At 44.2% G+C, this 22,337-nt stretch overlaps 2 protein-coding genes across 23 annotated transcripts in view; one reads left to right on the forward strand and one right to left on the reverse strand.

Moving 5' to 3' along the window:
* CADPS2 (calcium dependent secretion activator 2) overlaps positions 1 to 22,337 on the forward strand; it is a 452,677-nt gene that overhangs the window by 266,567 nt on the left and 163,773 nt on the right. The window lies entirely within an intron of this gene.
* Positions 15,878 to 19,919, reverse strand: LOC144288221 (uncharacterized). The gene is made up of 3 exons (XM_077855871.1): positions 19,770 to 19,919; positions 18,711 to 19,003; positions 15,878 to 16,802 (listed from the first exon to the last, which is right to left on the reverse strand). Exons 2-3 carry the CDS (start codon positions 18,945 to 18,947, stop codon positions 16,662 to 16,664), a joined length of 378 nt encoding a protein of 125 aa, XP_077711997.1. The 5' UTR covers positions 18,948 to 19,003; positions 19,770 to 19,919; the 3' UTR covers positions 15,878 to 16,661.

Consider the following 22,337-nt stretch of genomic DNA (forward strand, 5'->3'; position numbering starts at 1 on the left):
TTATGATCATAGCTGGAGTTGAGCAAAACGGCATTGGTAACAGGATATACCATCTCAACCGCTGTTCCATGTCAAGATGGTGTTTGAAATGCCTCAGAGTCATTAAGTCAATGATGGGGAAGATACCAGATGGATCTGTCTCAGCTCCATGGGCACATGTATGGTCTGGTTATAGAAAGAATCATCACAACTTTAACATTAATGCCCGTGTTAGTGACATAAACAGAGGGCGCAGAGTTCAAAAGTATTAAAATGTCTAATCACTCATCCTGGGATCCTTCATGTTCTTAGGGAGGGTACATTAATATCCATATCAGAAGAAAATGCTTATTTTCATTATTTAAAAAATCAGTGTGTTGCCTTTATAAAAAATACGAATATATATTTTAGTGCCTTTTCTTATTTCATATATCAGGACTTCTGAAAAATTCTAAAAAATTGACAGTATATACAGGGGTATAACCATAGACCAATTTTCAGTCAGAACGTTGGAATATCCACTATTTCTATCTTTGTAAGATTGGTAACCTTCTTTTTGCCAGTTAGGTCTTTAGGTTTGTCTTTAACCACTTTGTCTTCACTCATAGTAATTAATCCATATTTTTCTGTAGTATTTCCCACAAATCAATCCCTTTCCCTTCCTTGACCCAACCCAGGGAGGTCAGGTCCTCCCTGACCACACTGCCCCCCCCCCCCAAAAAAAAACCTGTTTCAGTAACTTTTGTATTCATCTGCCTGTATTTACCTATTTTTCAGTTGTTCAGGAATTTAGGAGTACTACTTATATTTTTACAAAAAAATTTCTAGTGCTTCCTGTTGCTAATGGGGTTAGATTCACATCCTTTAGCCTAGCCTTCGAATTCTTCAACAATCTGGCCCCATCTAGTCTTTTCCAACCTTTTCTCCTTTTAGTACTCAAGGCAAACCCCTAACTTCAAGAAAATCCATCTGTCATATTCCCAACGTGCTTTTACTAACCCAGCTCTCTTCCACCCTCACTCAGTGAAGTGCAGGTCTAGTCCTAGGTTACACGTGTTCTCGCGCTAGTACAGATTGCCAAGACTTGTCATTTGTTTTCTCTGTAAGAATCTTCCTCGTGAGCGGACGGTCCACTGACTGGCAAGAACCTTTGTTCTCAACCCCTGGTTTTGAGGGAACGGGTCATCTTTCCACGGCTGTCTTGTACCAGAAGAGTGGGCTTTCCTCACTTCTGTCTGCCTAGGACCTTCCTTATGTAAAACCCTTTAGCCACTAGCAGACCTGCTTCGAAGAGAGATGCTTATATAGAAAATGCATTCTTTGTGCACACGGTAAGTTAATTGTGTAAGTGGATCCAATAAATGGACTCCCTAAGCTACATCTTTTGCTCTGTATGTTCAGTCCAACACCGGGCTCAGCCATGTGACTTGCTTTGGCCCCTGGAACAGCAGGAAACTTGGCACAAAAAGCAGTCACGCATGTTCACTTCCCCCCTTGCTCTCTGCCTTCATCATGAGGAGTCCTGTGGGCTTGCTCACTAGAGGAGCGGAAATGAGTAAGCCCGGTTGTTCTGGCCAAGGTCTCAGACATGGGTGAGCCCCACAAAATGAACAAAGCCGGCTAGCCAATTTAGAGCTGACTCATAGATGGATGAGTGCATCATGTAGAGCCCTCTGATCAGATCAGTGAATAATAGGCTTATGAGAAATAATAAATGATGTTTTAAGGTACCAAGTTTTAGGGGGTTAGGTTACACAGCAAAGGTTCGTACTGTGCACTCTGGTCTTGCTACTAAAGCCTGTTCTCTTTTTTCTTCTATACATCAGATGTATTAGTCCTAAATTAATTAGTCCTAAACTAATCCAGAATTGGATTAGTCCTAAAGCTGTAGAGTGCTATAGTTGTCCACACATGTAATCATGAGTGTGACCTTTCCTGTATAATATGCCCTTCTATAAATATATAATTTATGCATTTTGCCAAAATGGGCATTTAGGTGATTTCCAGATTTTGGCTCCTTGAGACTGCTACTCTACGTGTCTTATATAGACCTCAAGAGATGCTGTTTCTCTTGAGAGTGTACCTGAGAGTAAAACTGCTGAATTGATGAGAATGTCAATGTTACCTTTACAAGATAATGCTATGCTTTTTCAAGTTTTACCAACAGTTGCAGCAATATACGTTTTTATACATTTCATGTTCTGTGTATGGCTACATTACCTTCTGAAGGCAGGGAAGGGATCCTGATGTCCACTTGGTTACTTTGTCCATAGGCTTCAGAATATAGTGGATAGAAATTAAATATTGACAATTGATTGGTTTTTATGTACTTTTAAATGAAGAGGCAATATGAAAATTCCTTGATACTCCTCCTGTTTCCACTTCAGGCTGACTGAGCATGCTGAACCTGTGTTCAGAGATACCCTGAACATTCTCTATTACAGAATTGTAACCGTCCACACTCTGTCCGGTTATGATGAACTCCTCGTAGACTGGAGCGTGTTAGTCCCTACTGTTTGACCAGGCACTTAATACAGGTGTGGTTTCATCAGATGAGTCATTCAACAGCATTTTTTGATGACCATGTGCCAGACTCTTTGGGAGGAAGAATGGATGGGTAAAATTTACTGTAAGAAAATAATGTTTGAGGTACCCGGCAGGCTGAGTCAGTAGAGCATGGCACCTCCTATTCTCAGCGTCATGAGTTTAAGCTCCATTTGGGGGGATAGAGTTTACTTTAAAGGAAAAAAATGGTGATATTTAACATTAGCAGGAGAAATATATTCGATACAAAAGAGCTCATTACTTTCCTCACTGAGATAGAACAGCCTTTAGCCTAGTAGCAGAGGCTTAGAAAGTGAAGAGAAGTGTAAAACAGAGAACAAGCTGGCAAAGTATACTTGTATGGAAAGAACGTAATGTTCTAACAGGTGATTGTTTCTTCCATGACTTTGACATCCCAGTTGAAGAGAGATCATAAATGAGTGGTTGACAGAATGTATTTTAGTCAGAATTCAGAAAGTCTTTAAAAACAGACAGTTTTTTTTTTTTAACTGTTTTACTCTCTGGATATTTAATATACACACAGAAGTATTGCTCAGGTGAGTGGAGGTTTAATTTTCACTGGTCACTCTGGTCAGTGACAGAACAGGAATATGATTATTTGAGAACAATATATTTTCACTGAAAAATACTGTGCCCAGTAGGTAGTGATTGTGAAAATTGTGTTTTTGTGAATATTTATTAAATGAAACAAGTATGACACATATTTAAGAACCACGTGCCACAAAATGTGAGAAGCCACAGGAGAAATCTGTGACTCATCCAGATTTCTAGCCTGATGTGTAGACTCTGATGACCAAGGCAGAAAAATTGGGTGAAGGAAGTCAAGATGTACAAACTTCTAGTTATAGAACAAGTCATGGGAATATGACGTACAGCATGATGACTGTAGTTAATAACATTATGTTGCATATTTTAAAGTTGCTAAGGGAGTAGATCTTAAAAATACTCATCACAAGAAAAAAAAATGCCTGTGAGGTAATGGATGTTAACCAGACTTCCTGTGATCATTGTGCAACATATACAAGTACTGAATTATGTTGTGCACCTGAAACCAATGTTGTATGTCCTTCATACCTTAATTTGAAAGATAAGTAAGGATTGGACCTGCAATGGGTAAAACAGTGTAAAATGAATAAGATAGCTACAAGGGAACAGCGAGGTCATGTTTCAGGTTGCAGCTAACTGCAGAGAATGTGGGTAAGCTCTTGTGCTTTACCATGCTACTTTCAGCTTTGGACACAAATAAACCTTTTTATTCAAAGGAAAACAAGTTTCCCCTGAGTTTAGTCTTTGACTTGACCTTAAACAAGACCCAGTTGTGGACTTTTGATAGGATCTGTTTGTAGTTTCCAAAATTTGCACTTACAGGTGTATATTGTTCGCTCAAAAGTTTGATCATTAGACCTACTGAGTATATCCGAAAGAATGAAAGTGTTAGGTCCACATTTCAATTTTATGGTATAGAATTATGTAATCTGGGTATCTTTGAGATGTTTTCATATTATAGTAGTAATAGGCCCTATAAAAAAAAGTTACAAGGGAAACATCAAAAAGGACATAAAAATCTTTAGGCATTTAAGGCATTTAGGCATTTAAAAGTTAAAAATGAAAGTCCTGTATTTTCTGATCCTCTCAGCTATGTAAACAATTTTGTGCATATATTTTCATTATATTAATACATTCGATTTAGAGTAGTTTTAGAAGTCTCATTTTCAGCACTGATATTTCTGCTTACCATCAACCACATTAATGTTCTGACCATTAAAGTCATATCATGAATAAATGGGTTAAAAATTATTTCTTAATTAAAATTACTCCTGCAACTTGCATTTCTACAAAATCAGTTGGTTGTAATAAATTATATAAAGTGAAAAATTGAACTTTGTGATACAGAGCACAAATTGCATTAATGATTGATAGGCAATATGCATGAAATGAAAATTACTAGGCAGGAAGAAGAAAGTGTTTATCCTGCAACCAAATATTCAGTGAATGGATTATAGCTGTGATCTTCCCTCTAATGTTCCTCATAGTTATTGTCAGGAAAAGGTATGAAGAATCATGGGACCTTAATAATATGCCTTGCCATTTTAATTGCTGAGACAAGTAAGAGAATCTTAATTGCCAGGAGATGCATTACTAATTAAAGTGTCATTCCGCATTCATTCTGAAATAATTAGTTTGAATATTTGTAAGAGCTGAGATATAAATTTAGTTCCAAATTCAACAGCATACCCACAACAGACTTTGTGAAAATGATCTATGGTTAAGAAAGGTTAACAATCATAAAATTTTTAATGTTTCTTTAATTTGGTACAATTTGATTTTTATTGGATTATTGAACTTGAAAGAATGGAGTTCATGAAATTGTAAAACTTAGTATGGTTTTCAAATTGCTGTAACACTAAGTTGAATTCCTAAACTCCTTTCAGATTTCTGGGGTATTGATATTTTGTTTTGGCATTTTATCACAGTTTGGGAAAAACCTTTAATGAATAATGATGTCAACACAGAGTTACATTACAATGTCTGAATTATAAGGTCTGTTAACACTACGTGGCCACTCATAAATAAGTCATGATTCAGTGAACTTTGAAAATTCGGGAGTGCGGTGCGGTATTTGAGATTCAGTCGTTAAGACTTGCGTATGTTATATATCGTTCTAGGTCATTTCTTTTTTGCCGTATAACATTCCATGGTATTTATTATATTTTACCTAGGTAGTGCTCTAAGGATGAACACTGGACTTGGCTCCAGGCCATCATGATAATGCTCCCGACTGTCTCCCTGTGTGTCCACTTGTAGGCCTGTGTAAGAATTTCTCCCCACACGTAGCCAAGGATCAGACATAGACATACTTAATTTTATTAAGTATTCCAGATTTGCTTCCCAGCTTATCTGTTCCTGTTTACAATCCTACTTCTCTATATCCTTACCCAAAATTAGTATATGTCTCTTTCTAATGTTTGCTTTTTCTGATGAGTGGGAAATAATGTTTTATTATGTTTTTATTTTTTATTTTTTTGTATATTTTTTCATTGGAGTTTGATTTGCCAACATTATAGCATAAAACCCAGTGTTCATCCTGTCAAGTGTTTTATTATGTTTCATGCGTTTGAGTATCTAGTCCTCTGCATTTTCCACTAGTGAGGCGGCTGCTTTTGTGATTCATGTGTTCTTTCTTCCCTGCCGAGGCCCTTTTTTGTTTTAAATTTTTTTCATTGTCTTGCATACGTTCTTTCTGTGTATCACCTCTGTCAGAGAGAACTTCAGTGATGGAAATATGTACCTGGACTGCCCATTAGGTTGAACTGCTATGACGCTAAGTTGAATTCCTCAGTTTCTTTCAGTGTCCCAGGGTATTGATATTTTTTTCATGATTTTGTTTCAGGATTTATCACAGTGTGGGGACTACATGTGACTTTTGAGCACTTGAAATGTGGGCTAGCATGACTGAGGAACCAACATTTTTATTCTACTTAATTTGTATTTAAGTTTAAAAATGGGGCACCTCGGGGGCTCAGTCAGGTGTCTCTTGATTTTACTTTAGGTTTTTTTTTTTTTTTTCACTTTAGGTTTTGATCTCAGGATCGTGAGTTCAAGCCTCATGTGGAGCCTACTTTAAATAAATAGCCACATTCATCTAGTCTGTTGGACAGCAGAGCAGTCCTAGATAATCTTTTATTGGTTTTAACTATTATGACGTCCTCTTGATCTATAATTTGCTGGATAACCTTCTTGAACAAAATGCTTACTGGTCAAATCCATCAATTTTCCTCCCATGCATTTGTGTTTTGGGAGTTGTTTTAAAAGTGTCCTCCATCTCTAAATCACAGAAATGATCTCTTTCATTTTCTTCTTTGAAGTTTATAGATTTATCTTTTACACCTTTATCACGTAGGGAGCTTCCTTTGGAATATGGTATCAGAAAGGCTTCCAGCTTTTTCTCAACAAGCCAGTTTTCCCACCTCGTGGGGAGTCCACCTCTACCTTTGCTTTTGTGGTACAGAAGGTATTGTATATGGTCAGCTAACTTGATCAATTCTCTTATTCTATCATCTGCAAATAGTAGGTTTTTTTCCTCTTGATTTAGTGTCTTTTCTCTTCTACTATGGGCCAGAGCCTCTAGTGCTCTATTACTTAGAAGTAACAGCAGGCAAACCTGCCTTTTCCCAGCCTTGGAACTAAATCTGTGTTAGGGTTGTCCAGAAAAACAGAACCAAGGGGCTACACAAACGTGTGTGTTTTTATTAGGTGCATCATATGGAATTGGCTCATGTGATTATGGAGTCTGACAATTCCAAAATCTAGAGAGCTTATATCTGAATGAAGGCCCAGAGTTACTGTAGAACCCAGAAGAGCGATGTCTCAATGTGAAGGCCGTCAGGCAGGACTTGATGTCTTAGTTCAGAGACTGTCAGGAGAATTCTCTCGTACTGGAGGGAGGTTCAGCCTTTGGTTCTCTTCAGGCCTTCAACCAAGATGAGGCCCACACACTTTGGAGAGAGCAGTCCACTTGGTCTGCCAATTTAAATGTTAATTTCATCCAGAAAGCATCCCCACAGGAACCCCCAAAATAACGTTTGACCAAGTATTTGGGAACCCTTTAGCTCGGTCAAGTTTACCCATAAAAGTAACCATCACAATATCTAAAATTTCTTTTATTAGACATATTTGCTTTATGTTCTTGGTATGCAGCTTCTCTAAATTTCTCAAACCAAAAATGGTTAAACTTTATTAAATGCAAATGCTTTCTCATGTCAAATTAGTAATATATTTTCTTATCCTTTAGCCATCAGTATGGTGATTTACATTGGTGATATTAAACCATTCTTACATTTACAGAACACAAGGTTATATTAAAGTTATTTTAAATTTAAATATTCTCTACACTGGCAATGAACACTGATCACCAAATTCATTATCTTTAAATTGTTGATAATTCATAGCATTCACACATACATACTGAACGAGTTTAACAACTGTAGTCTGCTTCAAAAATGATGTATATCTAACATCATCGTTAGAATGATGTTCTTCTACTTGGAGTTTATTGAATTTCTTTGATGTAAAAACTAGTATTTCTCAGGGCACCCCGGTGGCTCAGCTGTTGATCCGCGGTCCTGGAATCCAGCCCCATCTGGCTCCCTGCTGGGTGGGGAGTCTGCTTCTCCCTCTGCCCCGCCCCACCACCACCACTGCTCTCTCTTCTCTCTCAAATATTGTTTTTTTTAAAAACGAAAAAACTCATTTCTCATCAAATTTGGGAAGTTTTCAGCCATTATATTTTCAAATATTGTTTCTAGCATTTCTTCTGAGGCTTCCATTATGTGTATATTAGTGTGCTGTGTGGAATTCCACAGATTTCTGAGCCAATCGGTGCTCCTTTTTTCTTCTTCTCCTCTATTTGTCTTCCTTAGACTGGATAACCTCCGTTGCCTGTTTCCATATATATGGATTCTTCTGCCAGAAAACACTGTCTTACAGAATGAATTTCTTTCCTTATTGACATTCTCTTTTTGATGAGACATTGCTTCATAATTCATTCCAAAAGTGTTTTCTTTAGTTTTGGAAAATATTTAATGTCTAATATTATATCTTCTGCCTTTTTTTTTTTTAATTTTTATTTATTTATGATAGTCATCACAGAGAGAGAGAGAGAGAGAGGCAGAGACACAGGCAGAGAGAGAAGCAGGCTCCATGCACCGGGAGCCCGACGTGGGATTCGATCCCGGGTCTCCAGGATCGCGCCCTGGGCCAAAGGCAGGCGCCAAACCGCTGCGCCACCCAGGGATCCCTCTTCTGCCTTTTTCTATGGAGATTATATTGTGAGAAAATTGTTGAGAAACCCAATTACAAACATGATTTCTCTGAGGGTGCCTTGCCCTGCTACAGATTTTCTCCCTTTCTCCCATAGTGAGAGGTAGTCTAGGGTTTCTTCCAAGGTCTCCTTATCCCTTCATCCTCAAGTATGATTGGAAAACCAAGAATAAGACCTACAGTGAAATTCTTTGAAAAGTTGTAAAAGGCTCCAAAAAAACATGAGTCAGCTTTGATGACATTAGACTCAATATTACATCCCATAAGCTGCCATCTTACCATTTATCCATTAAAACAAGGTCTGTTTGCCGTGGGATTCCTGTCAAAGTTTCAAATACATGTGTCTTCATCAGCGATGCAGTGGTGCTCTTCATTAGGTCAATGTAAGTAACCTGACCCCCGTCTGTACAAGCCATGTGAGCACACTGGAAGGAGTCCTTGACAGCAGCAAGCAGTCGATTAAATAGCACATGTATCCATTACCTGGTGGGGCCTTAACCCTGTCCGAGTACACATCTGTTACACTAATTAGCAAGAAGAGGAAGCTATGATTTCCTATACCTGAGACATCAAAGTAGAGCAAAGTAATTGCTTCAAATATATTGAAAGGCACTTTACAGGTAATCTTACTTGGTTATTACAACTTGATGTGATAATATATGTGATAAATAGATGATACAATTTATACAATGTATTTACATATCATTTGTGATATTAATGTCACTATTCTGTCAATTTACAGAGAGATTAGTGAGGCAAAGGAAGTTAAGGAGTCTGATTAAACTCTTGTAACTAGTAAACGACCATGGCTTAACCCCATTTGTGTGATTACATCCACACAGTACTCTTCTCAAGTGGTTACAAGTTCACAAAAGTCAAATGCTGCCAAAGGCTGGGCAAATCAAGTATAAATGCATGAAGTCATTAAGAATAAGGTCATGAAGAGTGGAATAGTCAGGACTATGGGAATCGAGAGAACATGAAAAGCAATTCAAACTGTATATTTTTAATGCTGTGCTTTCAAAGTACATCTGCAGTCCCTATTTGTCCCATAAGGTCACCATTTTGCATCTCTTGGTTTATGGAAATTATCTCTCTCTATTCTTACCTTTGAATAGTTTTTAAGGCTTTGCTGGTTGCCATATACTAAGAAATAGTATTTATTTTTTAATGAGTAAGGAACCTTAAGTTGTTACATCTTTTCTCATTGATTTCACTGAGGTAAGAGAATGAAAGGAATGTTAAAAAAATTTTTTTAAAACCTTCTTCATATGTTGTCTTAATGAAGTCCTCATTCATGAAGGACTGTTATTACTCTGCCATCTAATCGAATGATCCTTTCTGTTATCTCTGTTGTGGTTATCTGATATTAAGGTTTTAGAGGCTTGGCCTTATTGGTTACTGAATAAGTAATTGGAAAATCCTAAATATTAGGATCTTGATTTAGGATGTAACCTAACATTTGTCCAATATTTACTCATCCTCTCAGAATTGTATCCATCCACAGACTTGGCATGATGAATATCTTAATTCAGAAGTACATTTTAAGTCTGTGCCTTGGTCATAAATATAAAAAGCAAGTCTGCATACCATCTTTTAGCCAAGCAGATATACTTGATCCCTTCTGCATTTACATCCTCTCCTGGCAAGGCTTTGTGGAAGTGGGCCTTACATGTTAAAAGCTTAGAATATTCCTAGTTCAAGGAATTTACCAAAAGCAAATGGTTTAGATTGTTTAAATGTAAGATTTAGTAACAAAAGTCCTCATGTTAAATGCTCTAGAGTTTAGATAAAAATCAAAATCATCCCTTTTAAAGAGTTCAATAAATGGAATTTAGAGCACCAAATATTCAAAGTCCTAAACAGTGGCAAATTGGGTAATACACAGGGCTGGAGATGTGAATATTATATAATGAGGATAATAAAGGAGTTGCATGTGGTGTGCCTTGGGAGCACGTTAGCAGCTAATTCCAAGAAGAACGCTTTGCAATCATTTGCCCGTTGAGATGCATGTGTTCAGCTAAATGGAAATCTTGGACGGTCTCTCATACACCCCATTATTTGTAATTGAACACCTGATTTCTATCATGCAACAAATTAACATCTGCACTGGATCTGTCTTTTATGCATATGGATACACTGATTAGAATTTTGCCTATAGGCAGATACTTGAAAACAAAAAGACAACATTGTGAAACACTTCCAGCCATAATTTTTGATTACATATTGAGAATCGTTTAATTATCTTACTCCATTTAATTAGCCCTTCTACTTAGGTCAATTGCTTTTTTTATTAGCATGACGTGTTGGCAGTTTGTTAATTGGCATGAAATAACATGAGACTTTTCTGGGTGTTTTGTATGAGCTACATATTTCATGTGTGCTGAAGGAAGTTAAGGAAAATTCCGAGAGGTAAATGTACTCAGTAGCCGCCTTATAGCCTTTGCGAGGGTCACTGTGCGGTGCCACCGAAACCTCTTTCTGCCCTTTGAATTTCTGTTCTTTTGTTATTTTGAATGAGTTTGTTGGTTTGAATGGTGACAAGATTTGTAGACCCTGTGTGTATATTTAAGATAGAAGATTCTTGGGGCGCCTGGGAGGCTCAGCCCATGAAGCAGCTGCCTCTGGCTCTGGTCGTGACCCCGAGAGTCCTGGGATGGAGCCCAGCTTTCGGCGCCCTGCTCAGTACAGAGCCTGCGGCTCCCCCTGCTTGTGCTCTCTCTAAATGAATGAATGAATGAATGAATGAATGAATGAATGAATGAATGAGTGAATGAATAGAAGATTCTTTCTGAAATGAAGAGAATGATAAACAAGAATAGATGGGTGTGAGTGTGTGTGTGTGTAGTAGGTGAAAGGGAGATATACACTGATGTTATGTAATAAATACAAGTTTCTCCGTGAACTACAGAGTGTACTGTATGAGTGTCCATGGAGTGTGTGATTACAGCCAGGAAGAACAGTTTATTTCCTCCGAAGACTTCCTGCGGGATGCCCTGGGAGGCAGGCGCTGCCACAGCCCTTGTAGCCGCTAGCAGCTGTTGCATTATATTCAGTCATTGAAGTATTCAGTATTTTTTCCCTGAGCCCTACATTTTACCACAATTCTGAGGAACTGTGTGATGGTGAGAATAGAGAACATAGAATAAAGTCGGTTTTCTTGTTCTTTATATCCTACTTTTTTCTAAATAGGATTTGTAGTTATTTTGCATCAACATAAAATTAGAGGCTAAGAGAGATTTGGGGATGACGTGGCCCAATAGTAATGCTGTGTAAGTAAAACGCTGAGGGCAAGGGCGGTAGGTCTTACTGTGGGCAGGTGTCTCTTCAGCTAACCTGTCCGGAGGGTCTGGCGCCCAAACACCACGGGCTGGGCTCCCTGGCAAATGCGAAGGCAGCGGATATGAGCTCCATCCCAGGGACGATCGCTCCGTCCTCCTTTCTTGTTAGTAATGTTTTCTTCCACTTGGGGGCACTGTGAGCAAATTTTAGAAGAAAACTTACTTTGATTTATGCCACTTAGAAGAATTGTTCAGAGTAATCTAAGGAAATTATAACCGATTATGTACTTTCAGGTAAAAAGATATTTTAAAATATAAAGGTGTGGCTTCGGGTTTCGTGAAGTTTTAGAGCAGGTACAGCTTCGTAAGTGGTTGACGCTTGGTCTCTGGGCCCGGAGCACCAGCATCCCTGTGACCCTGTTACAAGTGCAGATTCTCCGGGCCCAGCAATCTGTATTTCCACAAGTTCTCTAAGATTTCATTGCTTGCTGACATTTGAGAACCCCTGAATTAGGATACATGGGTTTTGATGTGTTTTTGACTTCCTAACGGTTCAGAAATTATTAGGTTAAAAACTAACCTATCTGATGTGCCTGAAATATTGTTAAAATTCTTTCTAGGAAAGGATCCTTTACACAGTAAATAAATGGGTCTGAAAAAAAAAAAAAGCTGGTTTCAGTCCGTGATTATATAGCTGGGTCCATGGGAGTCAGAATGGTTAGTTGATTAGTCACTTTCATCCCCCTATCCCTCCCCAAAAATGTAATCTAAGTGAAAGTATGAACTGCCACTTGTTTATATAGATCAATCAGCCAACTGATGGAATTTCTCAAATCTAACTCCCTGTGATGACATCCAGACACGGCCTGGATTTCAACATCATGCTGCTGGCAGTATTTCTTTACATTTTATAAGCATGTTTACATTTAAAGATCTATTATTGATTGGGTCATTAGATTCTCTTGAGAGGCAATTAAGAGACCAATCATCAGAGGCACCCGGCTGGCTCAGTCCATGGAGTCTGCAACTCTTAATCTCAAGATCAGGAGATCGAGCCCCACATTGGGCCTTGAGCTTACTTTAAAAATGATATAGGGGCGTCTGGGGGGCTCAGTGGGTTCAGCTCAGGTCAGGATCTCAGGGTCCTGGGGTCGAGACTCGCCTCAGGTGCCATGCTCGACGGGGAGTCTGCTTCTCCCTCTGCCCCTCCCCTCGCTCATGTTCCCGGCTTTCTCTCTAGCTCTCTCTCTCTCAAATGTTAAAAAAAATAAAAAAAAATCTAAAAAATAAGAAAAGTAAAAAAAAGAAAGAAAGAAAGAAAGAAAGAAAGAAAGAAAGAAAGAAAGAAAGAAAGAAAAATAAAAAGGTCATTTAATCTATTTACAATTAGATAAAAAGACTCCACTGAGATCAATTTCAGATTTCTTACTAAGTGTAACTTAGTATAGGGAGGGTACTAGTTCTCTTTTTCATGAGTAGTTTTGTTCCAGTGTTCCTCAGAGTTTATGGAAACTACGCGAAGGGCACACTGCTGCCCTTAACAGCTCCAGCCCTTTAATGTTTTAGGAGGGAGGACCTCCTGGAGAGCTGGGGTCCTGGGAGGGAGGAGTTCCTGGAGTCGCGGTGCCTGGGAGGGAGCACGGAGCCTGTGCATTTTCCCTCCTGGGGAGATCTCTCCCATCCTTGGTCCCTACCAGGCCGCAGTAGTGCATTGTGTGCCCCTCACTCCCATTCCCTCCGTGCAGACCTTCCTTATCTCTCTGTTGGGTGGAGCTAGTGTAGACCTTCTGTGAGTGTTCATGCCGAGGGAGGAGGGATGTTGCAGCCCAAAGACTAGGAGGAGCCGCTGTGTTGCCATCCCCTGCTGCTGCCCAGTCGCCGTGCTCTCCTCCAAGGCTGACCTGACTCGGTGGCCCCGTTGAAGGGCCCTACTGCCTTGCTCTTAGTGTTTGTCCCAGGGGAGAGCTGTATCTTAAGAGCCGCACCTGGGGCCTGGCCTCCTGGCAGGACAGGGCACCCGTCGCCAGCACTCGGAGTGGCCTTGATCTCAGCCACCTGAGGAGACGACTGCATGCTCCCTGCGGACAGTCTTCCAGGAACATGATTGCTCCGTGGACATCGCAGCTGGGGGCCATTTCTCCGCTATTAATGATAATGGTAAATGAATCGGATGGCAGAGTCAGAGGGTGTTAATAGTCAGTGGATGTATCAGAAGGTGTTTATAAACTGTGTGACGGGGGCTCCTGGTGGCTCAGTGGGTGAGCATCTGCCTTGGGCTCAGGTTGTGACCCCAGGGTCCTGGGATCGAGTCCCGCATTGGGCTCCCTGCAGGGAGCTACCTTCTCCCTCTGTCTGGGTCTCTGCCTCCCTCTCTGTGTGTCTCTCATGGATAAATAGATGAGTAAATCTATCACCAAAGGACACTATTTCCAAGATAACTGTACAGTCTTTGAACTAAGTTTGTTGTCTGTTTCCTTCTTTAAAAAAAAAAAAAAAGATTTTATTTATCTATTTGAGAGAGAGACATAACGGGTGGTGGGGAGGAGCAGACTCTGCTGATCAGGAAGCCAGATGCAGGGCTTGATCTGGGGACCTAGAGACCAAGGCCTGAGCTGAGAGCAGACGCTTAACTGACTGAGCCACCAGGCCCCCTTGTCTGTTTTCTTCTAATTGTAGAGCAGAGGCAGGTAGAAAGAGCACTCTGAGAAGCTGAAAAATGTTTGGATTCTCCTCAATTATAGTTACGTTGTAATTGATAAGTTTCTGTTGATTCACTCATCCCACTGAAAAGCAGATACATGTGTGCCAGCGACTCAGTCAAACCCCAGCCCCAGGACGTAATTGGACCTTCAAGCCCCTCATTTTATTTTCCTTAAGAAAAAACTATGCCTTCTTAGTTGAAAATGAACAAATCTCACATTTCTTTACAGTTCTTCTGCTGTCCAGGTGGTGCCAGCATAAAAAGAATTGGAGGGAAAAAGGTAGAGGTCAGCTTCTTCTATGTACTCATCTTTTTTGCACCATGTTTTATTACTGGGGTTTTTACTATTAAGAAAAATGCAGGGAGTAGGGCGCCTGGGTGGCTCGGACGCATAAGCATCAGACTCTTAGACTTCAGCTCAGGTCATGATCCTCAGGGTCATGAGATGGAGCCCTGCTTGGGTCTCTGCAGGAGCATGCAGCCTGCTTGAGACTCCCTCTGCCTCTGCCTCTGCACCCCCCCCCCCCACTCACTCTTTCTCTGCCTCTCAAAAAAAGGAAAAAAATTCAGAATTCAGAGATCCCTTTGGAATGGCTTTATCAGTTCTGTGAAGCAGTCTTGATACTGTATGAATTTGTGGAGCAGAATTCTGATCTTTGTCCCTAGCTGTGTGGATTCATGGCAGGGGGCCTCTGCTTCCATTTGTCTTAAAAGTAGATGCTGGTCTATTTTTTTATAAAGAGAAAAATGGTTATTTATCTCCTTTGCTCCATCTGTGTTTTTCTATCCACATACGCTTCTGCCTATGAATTTACAACTCTCGAACGATTCCATTAAGAAGGGAATGTTGAGTTATTTGAACTAATGTATATTTGAATGTGTTTGAAATAACATACATTGACTTGGGGGGAACCTTGATTTCCTGTGCTGACACATGCCTTAGAGTGCAGGAAAGAGAAGGACCAGATTTTGTTTTAAAGGAAAGTATCTTTGGAAGTGTCATAGTTTTGTTTGATGGAAGTAGTCCTGTGTCTCTCCAGTAGATGGAGCAAGCATTCCCTGAAAACAGAACATTTTTGTCCTTTGAGAACTTGGTGATAAAGGTGGCACTATTTAAGGAGTATTCAGTAGCCTTCACGACATTTTCTTTTTTAAAAAATGTAAGAAGAAAGGTTAGGAGAAGGTGAAGTGGTAGTTCACTTTGGACATATCGAACTTGTCAAGACATCTTATCAAATTAATGTAGAAAAACTTTAATGCTTAGTAGTAGGTAAATGATCATAGATGCCACTAAGGTCATTTTTAACCAAAAATACCTGAAACTTGAAATTTCAAATTTCTTTTGTAAATGTCAAAGGTTTTTTTCTTTTTTTTTCTTTTTTGTATTAACTATCTTGATTTCATTTCTCTTTGTATCCTGCATTCATAGGCAGAAGTACTGTGAATATAGTCTAATAGGCAAAGAAATAAATGGAATTTTTAAGCTTTAAAATGAAATAATGGGAGACATTTTACAAGCATAGACCAATGAAGGTGCCATGTACAACGAGGCTGGGGTTAATTAGACTATATTCACTTTCCTTTATTGTGTTATTCTCCCCCAAATAAATAGACATAGGTGAGAAAGAAACTGTATATCAGGGTGCATTTTTCCATAGTATTCTAGAATTTTTTTTATTTGTTGGTAAATAGGAATTTCTCAAGAACCTAAGAAAATTCAGTAGCTGGAACACATATGTACGCTACAGAAAATTGACTTTTGCCTGATGAATGAGAACTAGCTTTGTTGTAACTTGTGAAATATCCTAGTTACACTTGATTTTAGAAAGACAGACACATTTTTGTCCCAGTCTTGGAAAGTTGTCTTTAATGGTCAAAGCTGGAAAATTTATTGTCACTCCCCCATGCTTTCCAGAAAGTCCTTCAAAGAATGCAGTTGGATGGGGATATTTTTCAGGGTGTCCTGCTCCTACTAATGTAACGGTGACGACGGTCCCTGGATTGACCTCGTGCCTTACAGCTGCGGAGGCCCCTCCACGTCCCTCACTCTGTTTCTGTAGGGACGCTGTTGGTCACACTCAGGGCAGATACTACTGTTCTGTGTGTGAGACAAGTGGGGAAGTCCTCCCAGGCACCAAGTAGTTGAGGGGACGTAAAAATACCACTCGTTTGTGTCCTCCTCTGCTCTCCCTCTCCTTCCCTGCCTCCGTCTCTAACTGTGTTCACTGTTTCATCTGTTTGAAGGAGCATATATTGCTCCCCCTGATACTCGCTTCCGCGTGCAGGTATGTCCGTGACCATGGTGACTCCTGGCCTTAGCTGGCGGGGTGGGTGAGCGCAGGAGCCGGCGCCCTCGGCGTCTCCCGGGCGGTCCGTGGTGGCATCCTGGCACAGACGGCCATCCCGGCCAGCACGGTCTGCGGCTGCAGTTCGGACACTGCGTCCAATAGGAACGCCTAGGATGGAGACAAAGAAAAGAGAAAAATCCGTGAAAAAGTACTGGGCCTCCTCAGAGATGCCCGCGATGTCCACACGTCAGCAAACTTTTTGTAAAGATTATTAGTCGAGTTAGAATCTGGGGGAACTTTGAGATCGCTCGACGTAGCACGTTCCGTTTTGACTAAAAGGCCCCATGGTTCTGCGGCCCTGGTTCACACTGTGTCACCTGAAGTGCAGGCGACTCCCGGGCACCTGGCAGCCGCGGGGGGTGGAGCAAGCGACTCCTCACCTCAGGGCTGGGAGGTCAAGCCCCGGGTTGGAACTTTAAAGAGAGAAAGTGCAGGAGTCCCTTTTGTGGATAACAGGGTAGTGGCTAGACTGGACTCCCGAAATCCTGTGTTTGCTTTCATAGCGGCCAACGCTTCTCTTAGGTTTTGATCTTCCGCAGTAAGGTAAATACCGAAATAACATTCTGTTGAAACTATTTGAATACTCGTGATTCAATAAAAGTGTAAAAATATCAACTTCATGGAATATCCTAGGTCTACCCAAGGCTTTTTCTCTTCCCTTGACACACAGAAATTTTTGCTGAAGATTTACTGCCTTTCTGTTCTTATAATAGTTCCTAATGACAGACCTAGAAACGGCCATGTAGTCGTCCCCCAAACGTCTGTGGAGCATCTGCTGTAAGAGGCACGGTGCTGGGATGGAGTGATGAGTCGTGGCCGACGCGGCCCTGGCCCTTGCAAGGACGTATGGTCCCGTATGGCGCGCTATAGGCCGTGGCAGGGCGATGGACGTGTCCACATCCTGCCTAATGTGCATAATAACGGCATGTGACCCCACCAGGGGTGCCAAGGAGGGGTTCCCCGAGAAAGGTGATGGTCACGCTGGGGGGTGGGGAGAAATGGAGACGTGAGACTCCAGAGCTAGACTAGTTTAAATTGTGGGAAACGAGTGAGGTTGTAGGAAGTGCGGGACTGCTGGGCTAGGACAGAGCACGGGGAACAGGGGGCGTGTACGAAACAGTACGTGGGGTCAGAGCCGAGGAAAGTGTCCGTGGGCCTCAGAACGGGCAGCGTTTACAGATGTGAGCCCCCACCCAGATCTAGGCCCACTCTCGTGTCCGGAGTTCAAGAGCAGAGGATCAGAGAAAGGTGAGCCGGAGCAAGAGCAAAGCTGGGTCCCTGCCTGTGTGTCAGGCAGCTTATCCCCACGGTCGGGCCGAGGCGCCGCGCCGGAGCCCCCACGTCTTGAGCCGCAGCCCCACACGGCCCCGCGGCCACAGATGAGATGGGCCACGAGGCGTAGATCTGAAGCCCAGGTGACCCAGTGTTGGCAGAGCAAGGCGGGGAGGGAAGCGAGTCTGTGAAATGGCCGGCGGCAGGAGGGATTCAGACGCCCTTGTGAGGACACGCGTGAGGATGAGTTACTTTAAAGGCGGGCAGTTTGTCGCGTGAACGGAGTCCTCCAGGAGTGTCCCCGTTCCCGAAGACCAGAGGGCGACCTCCCAGAACGAGAGCTCCTCCGGAACGCAGGGGTGATCCCCGGAGCCCATGATCCAGGTGTTACAGAAGCTTGGTTTTCCCCCAACAGAAACGTCTAGAGACTCTAGTAAGATGATGTTGGAAGTGAGGGTATTTCCGTCATGACCCGGATGCTCGTCAATTTGGAGCGGAATGCAGGTGCTCAGTGGTGGCACCGGACGGCCGCCTGGCTGAGCCCGAGCGCCTCTGAGGAAGACGCGGCCGTCCTGAGGCCCCGTGTGTCCCCGGCCCCGCGTGTCCCCGGCCCCGCACCCTCCTCCCCTCACGCGGCCCAGGGTGTCTCCCGTGAGCTCGCCGCGGCCTCGTCCTTTTACTGCGGGATTCCTGCCCGTAGCCGGCAGCCCCAGACGTGCTGGGAAGCTCAGAACCTCAGATTACCTGTTCGGTGACTTGCGCTTGGAGCGCGCACACCGGAGGAGCCTTCCAGGCGGCGCCTGTGCCCACGGTCCGTCTTGAGACCCGCCCAGCACGGAGAAGGCCCGACTCTCTCCCGACGGAAGGCGGAGGCCTGCGGTTCTCTGCTGACTCGGTGACGCGGGTATCAAAGTCGGGCTCTGCGGGCGAACGTCGGGCCAACAGGGAAGGCGCTGCGGAGCCAGGAAGACACGGTTCCATAGGCGCAAACCCCGCGCTGAGACTCCTGTTCGTTGCGCCCGAGCCCCTTGCAGTTCCTAAAAGGAGGAGAGTTCATAAGGGCCCAGTCACAGACGCCGGGACGCCGACCCGCTGGGCATGAGTGCTCGCACCCTGGCTGCTCCGTGCCCCAGCTGGCTGGCCAAGCGCCGCGTGTCCGCCGGCCGTGACCCCACAGCGGCCCGGGGAGCCTGGCCGCGGCCTGTGCCCGCCTCGCGGGGGTGGAGGCGCGGGCCTGGGTGTGCGCGGGGCAGCCCGCTTGGAGCCGCCTGCCCCCCAGCTGCCGTGCTGCCCTCGGAACAAAGCGGGAACGGCTGCGCCCGTGAGATCCGGCCTGCGGGTTGGCGTCGGCGAGGACCGGCGGGCGGCCTGGAGGCCGTGACCCGGGCGCTGCATGGGCGCGCTCTCGCCAAGGCCGGCAGCAGAGCTCCTGCCCGCTTGTCCTCCGGGTGTGCGCGGGAAGTTAGGGGGCAGCGCCCCGACGGGCCGTGAGCCACGGGGACAGCGTCCCCGACGGCCCGCGCAGGGTGACTGGGTGGCGTCGGCCTCCGCAGAGGGCCCCTCGCAGCGCCGCGCCCTGTGCTTCCGTGTCGTGGGGAGCGGCCCGTGGCCATGTGAGCAGCGTGCTCGCACCGACCCCTCCGGTGTCACCGCTGCCCCGCCAACGCCAGCCTGGAACGCAGCCGGTGCACGCCCTGGGGACTCCCGGGAGACGGCGCCTCTGAGCAAGAGGGGGCGCGGCGCCTCTGACGGCCCCAGCCCCGGGAACCTGCTCGGGAAACGGGGGAAGAAGCCCACATTCACCTCACGGTTGCCGTGGGAAGTCTCCACAGCGCCCCCGGCTGCACGGCCCGTTCCACAGCAGGAGTCTTGGGGTTCTTCCCGGCAAGCCCGTCAGATCGCGGGGGCTCCTCACCGTGGGTCCCTCAGAGCGCGGGGGCTCCTCACCGTGGCCCTCAGAGCGCGGGGGCTCCTCACCGTGGGTCCCTCAGAGCGCGGGGGCTCCTCACCGTGGGACCCTCAGAGCGCGGGGGCTCCTCACCGTGGGTCCCTCAGATTGCGGGGGCTCCTCACCGTGGCCTCAGAGCGCGGGGGCTCCTCACCGTGGGTCCTCAGATGTGGGGGCTCCTCACCGTGGCCCCTCAGATCGCGGGGGCTCCTCACCGTGGGTCCCTCAGATGTGGGGGCTCCTCACCGTGGCCCCTCAGATCGCGGGGGCTCCTCACCGTGGGTCCTCAGATGTGGGGGCTCCTCACCGTGGCCCTCAGATCGTGGGGGCTCCTCACCGTGGGCCCCTCAGATCGGGGGCTCCTCACCGTGGGCCCCTCAGAGCGCGGGGGCTCCTCACCGTGGCCTCAGATCGCGGGGGCTCCTCACCGTGGCCCCTCAGAGCGCGGGCTCTGTCCGCCGACGCCCCGCGGGCCCTCCCTGCTTCCCCACCGCCCGCGCCCCACGTAATTGGGGGAGCCTTGGGCCCCGGGCAGGAGTCGGGTCCGGGCGTCTCGGGGCGGGTGGCGGGTGGCGCTGTGGTCTCCAAGGCGGTGCCTGGGCTGCGGGGTCGTGGAGGTCGTGAAGGCGGGAGGGCGGGAGGGCGGGCGGCCCCGAGGCCGAAGCCGAGCAGCGGGCTGAGGGCTGCGGGCGCCTGAGGGCGAGCGGCCCCCTGGGCTCCCCGAGCCGCCGCTCCGCGCCCGCCCGCCGCATTGTTGTCAGTTAAATGGGATCACGGGTGTCTGGAAGGTGTTCGAGAATGAACCGAAAATCATTTTCACAAGTGGATGATTACTTCTGCCACATGTTAACCGAACTCTATCAGAATGGCCCAGTTCTTGAGCCTGCATTAATTGCTCTTTCAACCTTGACTGAGGCTTCTCTTTAAGAAAGCCCTTTCCAGGACTGAGCACCTCTATATATTGATTTTCCCCCCTTTCTGTATTTTTCCTTGAAAAACGAAGCCCTGTGCAAGGAAGACTTTATCATTCGACCTGTAGATTGATGGTTCCATTGCTTTGAATTAAAAGTAGACTCAAGTGATCCAGCAGAATAGTCCTTTTATCCAGGCGCTGAAGGATTCCCATGTTCTGTACACAGTTAAGGTTTTCAAATATTCATTAGTGATGATTTTTCATCATAAAGTGAAACCATGAACTCCCACAGCATGGACTCAGTGCAAATACACGGGCACATTCTCCTTTCTATTAGACGTGTGGGCCACCAGCCTAATTGAAACTTAACTACAATATTTAGTACGGAGGATTTTTCTGCATGTCGAAGCGTTCTCTGAACAATCTTCAAGTTAGAAAGAGTCTATAAAGTGCTTTTAAGGTGGTTGGGCAGCTGTAACTAGTGATTTCACGTTCCCATTTTCCATCTTAAATATGGCACACGGCGTATTAGCTGCTTGTTCACTAGAATACTGCAGGGCGTGCTGGAGCTCAGACGGACTGTGTCAGCAAGTGGAGTTAAATCTCAATTTTAAAAACTAACTAGAAAATGAGTTCTTGAGATTTCATTAACTCTGTGCCCATATGTATTAGCAGAAAATATACACCATTTACAGAAAAGTGGTTTAATTTATTATTATTAATAATTTTGGAGGGATTTTGGCTTAAAGGAAGGCAAATCACAGAAGGATATACGTGAATCTCCTTTTAAAAAACGTTCAGAGGGGCATAGTAATGTTACCGATTTTTGTTTGCTTGAAGCTCATTTTTACCAAACTCCATTTTTCTTACTCTGTTCTTGAGACCATTTCATTGGTAATAATACATCTTGGTAATGAGCAACACAGATCAAACAGAAGTGTTTATTCCTGTTGTCACAAAGCATTCTGATGGATTTCATAAAGGCTCTGCTTTTTTTTTTTTTTTTTTTTTTTTTAGGCTCTGCTTTTGTCTACAAAATGAAAACTTCAGAAGCAACTTGGCTTATCAACACATAACTCTTGTAGGGACCATAGTGATATCATAAAGATTGTGCCGTTTGTGGTGTTGAGAGTCTCTCATGACTGTAGGCAGCTATGGGTAGAGAAGATGAAAAATAATGCCCTGTTTGCCTTGTTGGTGGGCCTTATCAAAGTTCTTTAATTTTCTCTTTCCTTCTCTTCACGAGACGTTTTTCCTAAAAGCACCCACATCCTATTTTAAATGTGCAGTCAAAAATCTTAAAGTTCAGTGTCCCATAGCCTATATTTGAGGATAGAGGATGACCCAAGAATACTTGGCAATACCAAAAAAATGGTCCTAAGCAAATGAAACATTGGTACACAGTTTTGTGCCTTGTTTTCTAGCAATGGTCGCTGTGTCTCTTTGGAACTACTTGCACTCTCCATCAGAAGCAGACCTAGAAGAGGGATTACTTCTTTAAGATTATTGC

This window comes from Canis aureus, chromosome 18 (genome assembly GCF_053574225.1).
Source record: "Canis aureus isolate CA01 chromosome 18, VMU_Caureus_v.1.0, whole genome shotgun sequence".
Classification (NCBI taxonomy): Eukaryota; Metazoa; Chordata; class Mammalia; order Carnivora; family Canidae; genus Canis; species Canis aureus.

What these genes read in the sequence shown, in the direction of transcription:
- LOC144288221 (XM_077855871.1), bottom strand. Translation starts at nt 18,947, where the DNA reads ATGGAACCGTGTCTTCCTGGCTCCGCAGCGCCTTCCCTGTTGGCCCGA. An exon ending in AAGCGCAAGTCACCGAACAG is followed by an intron (nt 16,803 to 18,710) that starts GTAATCTGAGGT and finishes TCTCCATCCTAG; the next exon opens with GCGTTCCTATTGGACGCAGT.